This window comes from Oncorhynchus mykiss, unplaced genomic scaffold (assembly GCF_057628025.1).
Source record: "Oncorhynchus mykiss isolate SJ-2025 unplaced genomic scaffold, ASM5762802v1 scaffold98, whole genome shotgun sequence".
NCBI lineage: Eukaryota > Metazoa > Chordata > Actinopteri > Salmoniformes > Salmonidae > Oncorhynchus > Oncorhynchus mykiss.
In genome coordinates this window covers 2447501-2457500 of record NW_028322097.1, presented here as the reverse complement: position 1 = coordinate 2457500, position 10000 = coordinate 2447501, and the positions used below count along the sequence as shown (strand labels likewise).

The following is a 10000-nucleotide window of genomic DNA, read 5'->3' as shown; positions in this document are numbered from 1 at the left end:
TAGATAATGTGGCCTGTACTATGTACTAGACATAGATAATGTGGCCTGTACTATGTACTAGACATAGATAATGTGGTGTGTACTATGTACTAGACCTAGATAATGTGGACTGTACTATGTACTAGACCTAGATAATGTGGACTGTACTATGTACTAGACATAGATAATGTGGCCTGTACTATGTACTAGACATAGATAATGTGGCCTGTACTATGTGCCAGACATAGATAATGTGTGTATGTACCAGACCTAGATAATGTGTGTATGTACCAGACATGGATAATGTGTGTTTGTACCAGACATGAATAATGTGTGTATGTACCAGACCTAGATAATGTGTGTATGTACCAGACATGGATAATGTGTGTATGTACTGATATGGAGGCTGTGTGACATGTTAAATGTAATGTGGACTGTACTATGTACTAGACATAGATAATGTGGACTGTACTATGTACCAGACATAGATAATGTGTGATGTACCAGACATAGATAATGTGGACTGTACTATGTACTAGACATAGATCATGTGGACTGTACTATGTACTAGACCTAGATAATGTGGTCTGTACTATGTACTAGACATAGATAATGTGTGTATGTACCAGACATAGATAATGTGTGTATGTACTGATATGGAGGCTGTGTGACATGTTACATGTATTTCAGTCCTTGATTAATAATGTTCTGTACTACATAACGTTTCATGTGGATCCCAGGAAGAGAACCTGATGCTTTTGCAGGACTAATGGGGATCCTAATTCATACCAAGTGGGGGGTGTGTGTGTGTGTGTGTGTGTGTGTGTTAGAGTAGTCAGGATAGGAGTGAGCCCTAGTGTTGCGCTAGTGTTGCAGAACCTTCATTAAAATAGCTTCCTCTACCTCTCTGTAGTCTAGTCAATCTCTTCCTCTCTGTAGTCTAGTCAACCTCTTCCTCTCCTCCTTCCATCTCTTGTTCATTATAACATGATGATGGACCAACCACAACACTGGGATTACTGACAGAGGACCTACTGAGATGTAGAGAGGAGAGGAAGGAGAGAGAGGAGAGAGGAAGGAGAGAGAGGAGAAGACCTACTGAGATGAGGAGAGGAAGGAGAGAGGAGAGAGGAATGAGAGAGAGGAGAAGACCTACTGAGATGTAGAGAGGAGAGGAAGGAAGGAAAGAGCGAGAGGAAGGAAGGAAGGAAAGAGAGAGAGGAAGGAAGGAAGGAAAGAGAGAGAGAGGAAGGAAGGAAGGAAAGAGAGAGAGAGAGGAAGGAAGGAAAGAGAGAGAGAGGAAGGAAGGAAAGAGATAGAGAGGAAGGAAGGAAGGAAGGAGAGAGAGCGATAGAGACAATGCTAACTTCCTATTCTCTTTGTGCAGATCCCGAGAGTACAAACAAATATTCACCAGAACGAAAGAAACCACAGAAAGTTAGAGATAAAAGTTAAAAGCGAGTTGAAAAGAAAGAAAGCGAGAGAGAGAGAGCGAGAGAGAGAGAGCGAGAGAGCGAGAGACAGAGACAGAGAGAGATAGAGAGAGAGACAGAGAGAGAGAGACAGAGAGAGAGAGAGAGACAGAGAGAGAGAGAGAGAGAGAGAGAGACAGAGAGAAAGAGAGAGAGAGAAAGAGAGAGAGACAGAGAGAGTGAGACAGAGAGAGAGAGAGAGAGAGACAGACAGAGACATAGCGAGAGAGAGCAAAGGAGAGAAAGAGAGAAGAAGCATTTATACGCTGACCTCTGACCTCTATGTTTGATTGACTGACTGACGGATGAGTGAGTGTTTTTCCCATCTCTCCGTCTCTGCCTCCTACGCCTCTCAATACTCCACATCTACACATAATAATGACCAACACGAACACTGGGCTGCTTCCCAAAACGCCACCCTAGTCCCCTACACAGTAAACTACTTTGGACCAACGGGCCTGAATAAGGAGTAGCCACTATCTAGGTAGCCATTTGGGACAAGCAACACTTCTACAGTTCCTACATCCTACAGCTTAAGCCGACGAGAGATCAATGAGGAACTGGGGAAAACACACAGCGATCAATGAGGAACTGGAGAAAACACACAGAGATCAACGAGGAACTGGGGAAAACACACAGCGATCAATGAGGAACTGGAGAAAACACACAGAGATCAACGAGGAACGGGAGAAAACACACAGAGATCAACGAGGAACTGGAGAAAACACACAGAGATCAACTGGAGAAAACACACAGAGATCAACGAGGGACTGGAGAAAACACACAGAGATCAATGAGGAAGATGAGAAAACACACAGAGATCAATGAGGGACTGGAGAAAACACACAGAGATCAACGAGGAACTGGAGAAAACACACAGAGATCAACGAGGAACTGGAGAAAACACACAGAGATCAACGAGGAACTGGAGAAAACACACAGAGATCAACGAGGAACTGGAGAAAACACACAGAGATCAACGAGGAACTGGAGAAAACACACAGATATCAACGAGGAACTGGAGAAAACACACAGAGATCAACTGGAGAAAACACACAGAGATCAATGAGGAACTGGAGAAAACACACAGAGATCAACGAGGAACTGGAGAAAACACACAGAGATCAACCTGGAGAAAACACACAGAGATCAACGAGGAACTGGAGAAAACACACAGAGATCAACGAGGAACTGGAGAAAACACACAGAGATCAACGAGGAACTGGAGAAAACACACAGAGATCAACGAGGAACTGGAGAAAACACACAGAGATCAACGAGGAACTGGAGAAAACACACAGAGATCAACGAGGAACTGGAGAATGTTGTGTTAACCTTTCTACTTCCGCTGTGCAGCAAAACGTATCCAAATAAAACTATTCCACTAATTGAGTCACTGCAAATGTTTTAACCAAGTCTGGATTGAAAGGCAATGTTGACACATGTTCTGAGGTATGTTTGAAACAGGTGTGTGTGTGTGTGTGTGTGTGTCTGTGTGTGTGTGTGTGTGTGTCTGTGTCGGCTTTTTTTGGTCCTCCAATGATCGGTATTGGTCGACCTCTAGTGTGTAACTTAGATGTTAACAGTGTGTGTCTCAGTACTGACAGAGGTTCTGGGCGATCTTTGTGTTTGTGTGTGTCTCAGCACTCACAGAGGTTCTGGGCAATCTTTGTGTGTGTGTGTGTGTGTGTGTGTGTGTGTGTGTGTGTGTATGTGTCTCAGTACTCACAGAGGTTCTGGGCGATCTTTGGGTCCAGCACCTTCAGCTGTTTGATCCTCTTCTTGATGGATCTCTTTGCTTCCAGACCCTGTTCATCCTGGACGGCTGGAAGAGACACTCACTGTTACACACTGTTACACACACACTGTTACACACACACTGTTACACACTGTTACACACACACACTGTTACACACACACTGTTACACACTGTTACACACACACTGTTACACACACACTGTTACACACACACACTGTTACACACACACACTGTTACACACACACTGTTACACACACACTGTTACACACTGTTACACACACACTGTTACACACACACTGTTACACACACACTGTTACACACTGTTACACACACACTGTTACACACACACACACACACACTGTTACACACACACTGTTACACACACACTGTTACACGCACACTGTTACACACTGTTACACACACACTGTTACACACTGTTACACGCACACTGTTACACACTGTTACACACACACTGTTACACACTGTTACACACACACACTGTTACACACACACTGTTACACACTGTTACACACACACTGTTACACACACACTGTTACACACACACACTGTTACACACACACTGTTACACACACACACTGTTACACACACACACTGTTACACACACACTGTTACACACACACTGTTACACACACACTGTTACACACACACTGTTACACACACACTGTTACACACACACTGTTACACACTGTTACACACACACTGTTACACACTGTTACACACACACACACACACACACTGTTACACACACACTGTTACACACACACTGTTACACGCACACTGTTACACACTGTTACACACACACTGTTACACACTGTTACACGCACACTGTTACACACTGTTACACGCACACTGTTACACACTGTTACACACACACTGTTACACACTGTTACACACACACTGTTACACACTGTTACACGCACACTGTTACACACTGTTACACACACATTGTTACACACACACACTGTTACACACTGTTACACACACACTGTTACACACACATTGTTACACACACACTGTTACACACACACCGTTACACACTGTTAACATGTCACACACACACTGTTACACACACACTGTTACGCACACACTGTTACACACACACGCACACACTGTTACACACACACTGTTACACACACACACACACTGTTACACACACACTGTTACACATGTTTGTGTGTGTGATGCGTGTGACAGTTTCCATCAGACAGCGATGACAGACACAATGAAAACATGAATGTTACGGACGACGGCAGAACTAGCAGATTCTACTGGGTAGCATCCCACCCTGCTCCGCAGTGTGTGTGTGTGTGTGTGTGTGTGTGTGTGTGTGTGTGTGTGTGTGTGTGTGTGTGTACGGGCGGTGGTCACGCCCGGTCCTAACAAGATCTCACACCAGCGGAGGGCTGTGGAGGAGAGGATTATGGGAAAGCTGTGAAGCAGAGGGGTCAGAGTTGGCCCTGTCACACACACACACACACACACACACACACACGGTGGGTTCACATAGCGGAGAACATTCTGTCTAACGGCCCTGCTGGCATAACGGCGCCAATATCAATATGATGATAGCTGCTGTTAAAGACCTACATATCCCAATACACAGAGGACAGGAGAGGAGGAGAGGAGAGAGAGACAGAGAGGAAACGGAGAGACCGATGGACAAAGAGAGGAAGAGAGAGATGGGGGGGAGAGGAGTGAGAGATGGGGGGAGAGGAGAGAGAGATGGGGGGAGAGGAGAGAGAGATGGGGGGGGGGGAGAGAGATGGGGGGAGAGGAGAGAGAGATGGGGGGAGAGGAGAGAGAGGAGAGCGAGGGATAGGGGGAGAGGAGAGAGAGATGGGGGGAGAGGAGAGAGAGATGGGGGGAGAGGAGAGAGAGATGGGGGAGAGGAGAGAGAGATGGGGGAGAGAGAGAGAGAGAGACAGAGAGGAAACGGAGAGACTGATGGACCAAGAGAGGAAGAGAGAGATGGGGGGAGAGGAGATAGAGATGGGGGAGAGGAGAGAGAGATGGGGGAGAGAGAGAGAGAGAGGAAACGGAGAGACTGATGGACCAAGAGAGGAAGAGAGAGATGGGGGGAGAGGAGAGAGAGATGGGGGAGAGGAGAGAGAGATGGGGGAGAGAGAGCGAGATGGGGGAGAGAGAGCGAGAGACAGAGAGGAAACGGAGAGACCGATGGACCAAGAGAGGAAGAGAGAGATGGGGGGAGAGGAGAGAAAGATGGGGGAGAGAGAGAGCGAGAGATGGGGGGAGAGGAGAGAGAGATGGGGGAGAGGAGAGAGAGATGGGGGAGAGGAAGAGAGAGAAGGGGGAGAGAGATGGGGGAGAGGAGAGAAAGATGGGGGAGAGGAGAGAGAGATGGGGGAGAGGAGAGAAAGATGGGGGAGAGGAGAGAGAGATGGGGGAGAGGAAGAGAGAGATGGGGGAGAGGAGAGAGAGATGGGGGGAGAGGAGAGAGAGAGAGAAACTGCAGAAACTGAAAAGATAGATGGGAAGACGCAGAGAGCAGAGGAGATCAGAGACCAGAGGAGATCAGAGACCAGAGGAGATACAGAGAGGAGATACAGAGACCAGAGGAGATACAGAGAGGAGATACAGAGAGGAGATACAGAGACCAGAGGAGATACAGAGAGGAGATACAGACACCAGAGGAGATACAGAGACCAGATGAGATACAGAGAGGAGATACAGACACCAGAGGAGATACAGAGACCAGAGGAGATACAGAGACCAGAGGAGATACAGAGACCAGAGGAGATACAGAGACCAGAGGAGATACAGAAACCAGAGGAGATACAGAGACCAGAGGAGATACAGAAACCAGAGGAGATACAGAAACCAGACGAGATACAGAAACCAGAGGAGATACAGAGACCAGAGGAGATACAGAGACCAGAGGAGATACAGAGACCAGATGAGATACAGAAACCAGAGGAGATACAGACACCAGAGGAGATACAGAGACCAGAGGAGATACAGAAACCAGAGGAGATACAGAAACCAGAGGAGATACAGAGACCAGAGGAGATACAGAGACCAGAGGAGATACAGAGACCAGAGGAGATACAAAAACCAGAGGAGATACAGAGACCAGAGGAGATACAGAGACCAGAGGAGATACAGAGAGCAAACAGCAGTGCACCTCCTCAACCTCACTACAGTAACAGAGGGTTAGAGGAGAGGAGACAGAGATCAGATAGAGGCCAGGGGAGTACGGGGGAGAGAGACAACATGGGGTTTCATGGCTGCTTTAATTATTTAAGACACCAGATTAAGAGAACAAAATGTGCCTCCCAAGAGGAAGCTGGGTAATTGTCTTGTGTTCTAATTACGGCGCAGGCAGAGCCGGGTGGTGCAGGAGGCAGTAGTGTGTGTGTGTGTGTGTGTGTGTGTGTGTGTGTGTGGTAGAAGTGGGAAAGAGTGGAGGTTAATCTTGAGGAAAAAGGAAGAGCCTCCGTTTGGGCTTTCTTCTTTCCTTTCCCTAAAACACTGGGCTTAATTAAAATGTAAAGAGGTCTGTGTTTGGCCCTGGGAGACATCTGCAGGCGTAATCCCATTGGCTCCCATCAACACACACACAACAGAAGAAAACAGTCCATTGTTACAGTAGATGTAGTTACTAAATATGTTAGCTACGGTAGATCTAGTTACTAAGTCTGTTAGCTACGGTAGATCTAGTTACTAAGTCTGTTAGCTAAGATCTAGTTACTAAGTCTGTTAGCTAAGTCTGTTAGCTAAGTCTGTTAGCTACGGTAGATCTAGTTACTAAGTCTGTTAGCTACGGTAGATCTAGTTACTAAGTATGTTAGCTATGGTAGATCTAGTTACTAAGTCTGTTAGCTAAGTCTGTTAGCTATGGTAAATCTAGTTACTAAGTCTGTTAGCTATGGTAGATCTAGTTACTAAGTCTGTTAGCTACGGTAGATCTAGTTACTAAATATGTTAGCTACGGTAGATCTAGTTACTAAGTCTGTTAGCTACGGTAGATCTAGTTACTAAGTCTGTTAGCTAAGATCTAGTTACTAAGTCTGTTAGCTAAGTCTGTTAGCTAAGTCTGTTAGCTAAGTCTGTTAGCTAAGTCTGTTAGCTACGGTAGATCTAGTTACTAAGTCTGTTAGCTATGGTAGATCTAGTTACTAAGTCTGTTAGCTAAGTCTGTTAGCTACGGTAGATCTAGTTACTAAGTCTGTTAGCTACGGTAGATCTAGTTACTAAGTCTGTTAGCTATGGTAGATCTAGTTACTAAGTCTGTTAGCTACGGTAGATCTAGTTACTAAGTCTGTTAGCTATGGTAGATCTAGTTACTAAGTCTGTTAGCTATGGTAGATCTAGTTACTAAGTCTGTTAGCTACGGTAGATCTAGTTACTAAGTCTGTTAGCTACGGTAGATCTAGTTACTAAGTCTGTTAGCTATGGTAGATCTAGTTACTAAGTCTGTTAGCTAAGTCTGTTAGCTATGGTAGATCTAGTTACTAAGTCTGTTAGCTACGGTAGATCTAGTTACTAAGTATGTTAGCTTTGGTAGATCTAGTTACTAAGTCTGTTAGCTACGGTAGATCTAGTTACTAAATATGTTAGCTATGGTAGATCTAGTTACTAAGTATGTTAGCTACGGTAGATCTAGTTACTAAGTCTGTTAGCTATGGTAGATCTAGTTACTAAGTCTGTTAGCTAAGTCTGTTAGCTAAGTCTGTTAGCTATGGTAGATCTAGTTACTAAGTCTGTTAGCTACGGTAGATCTAGTTACCAAGTCTGTTAGCTAAGTCTGTTAGCTATGGTAGATCTAGTTACTAAGTCTGTTAGCTAAGTCTGTTAGCTATGGTAGATCTAGTTACTAAGTATGTTAGCTATGGTAGATCTAGTTACTAAGTCTGTTAGCTACAGTAGATCTAGTTACTAAGTCTGTTAGCTAAGTCTGTTAGCTAAGTCTGTTAGCTACAGTAGATCTAGTTACTAAGTCTGTTAGCTAAGTCTGTTAGCTAAGTATGTTAGCTAAGTCTGTTAGCTAAGTCTGTTAGCTAAGTCTGTTAGCTACGGTGTATCTAGTTACTAAGTCTGTTAGCTAAGTCTGTTAGCTAAGTCTGTTAGCTAAGTCTGTTAGCTACGGTAGATCTAGTTACTAAGTCTGTTAGCTAAGTCTGTTAGCTAAGTATGTTAGCTACGGTAGATCTAGTTACTAAGTATGTTAGCCAAGTCTGTTAGCTACGGTAGATCTAGTTACTAAGTATGTTAGCCAAGTCTGTTAGCTACGGTAGATCTAGTTACTAAGTCTGTTAGCTAAGTCTGTTAGCTAAGTCTGTTAGCTAAGTCTGTTAGCTACGGTAGATCTAGTTACTAAGTATGTTCGCTACGGTAGATCTAGTAATTAAGTCTATAGGATTGTTTTGAGTGAGGAAGAGGAGGAGAAGGAAGACAGGAGTGTTTGGGAGTGAAGCCTTGAAGATTTAACAGAACTTTAGATATTTTAACCTTGATTTAACTTGGCAAGTCAGTTAAGAACAAGTTCTTATTTTCAATGATGGCCTACCAGGGAACAGTGGGTTAACTGCCTTGTTCAGGGGAGGAATGACAGATTTTTACCTTGTCAGCTCGGGGTTTTGATCCAGCAACCTGTCAGTTACTAGTCCAATGCTCTAACCACTAGGCTACCTGCCTCCCCCTCTAACCACTAGGCTACCTGCCTCCCCCTCTAACCACTAGGATACCTGCCTCCCCCTCTAACCACTAGGCTACCTGCCTCCCACCTCTAACCACTAGGCTACCTGCCTCCCCCCTCTAACCACCAGGCTACCTGCCTCCCCCCTCTAACCACTAGGCTACCTGCCTCCCCCCACTAACCACTAGGCTACCTGCCTCCCCCCTCTAACCATTAGGCTACCTGCCTCCTCCCTCTAACCACCAGGCTACCTGCCTCCCCCCTCTAACCACTAGGCTACCTGCCTCCCCCCTCTAACCACTAGGCTACCTGCCTCCCCCTCTAACCACTAGGCTACCTGGTCAACACAGTCAAGGGGAATGGTAAACACAGTCAAGGGAATGGTCAACACAGTCAAGGGAATGGTCAACACAGTCAAGGGAATGGTCAACACAGTCAAGGGAATGGTCAACACAGTCAGGGGAATGGTCAACACAGTCAAGGGAATGGTCAACACAGTCAAGGGAATGGTCAACACAGTCATGGGAATGGTCAACACAGTCATGGGAATGGTCAACACAGTCAGGGGAATGGTCAACACAGTCAAGGGAATGGTCAACACAGTCAGGGGAATGGTCAACACAGTCAGGGGAATGGTCAACACAGTCAAGGGAATGGTCAACACAGCCAAGGGAATGGTCAACACAGCCAAGGGAATGGTCAACACAGTCAAGGGAATGGTCAACACAGTCAAGGGAATGGTCAACACAGTCAGGGGAATGGTCAACACAGCCAAGGAAATGGTCAACACAGTCAAGGGAATGGTCAACACAGTCAGGGGAATGGTCAACACAGTCAAGGGAATGGTCAACACAGTCAGGGGAATGGTCAACACAGTCAAGGGAATGGTCAACACAGTCAAGGGAATGGTCAACACAGTCAAGGGAATGGTCAACACAGTCAAGGGAATGGTCAACACAGTCAAGGAAATGGTCAACACAGTCAGGGGAATGGTCAACACAGTCATGGGAATGGTCAACACAGTCATGGGAATGGTCAACACAGTCAGGGGAATGGTCAACACAGTCAAGGGAATGGGTCAAACATCACCAAGAGCCATTTCAGACACCCCGG

General features: G+C 45.6%; 1 protein-coding gene across 3 annotated transcripts in view; it reads right to left on the bottom strand.

The window, feature by feature from the left end:
* LOC149970068 (protein diaphanous homolog 3-like) overlaps nt 1-10000 on the bottom strand; it is a 359874-nt gene that overhangs the window by 248560 nt on the left and 101314 nt on the right. For 2 of the 3 annotated variants that reach the window (XM_090228747.1, XM_090228749.1), the window contains one exon: nt 3181-3276. In XM_090228747.1, coding sequence (XP_090084873.1) covers nt 3181-3276 — 96 coding nt within the window. Of the gene's footprint in view, nt 1-3056; nt 3072-3180; nt 3277-10000 lie in introns of those variants that run through there. The other variant, XM_090228748.1, reaches the window with a different exon arrangement.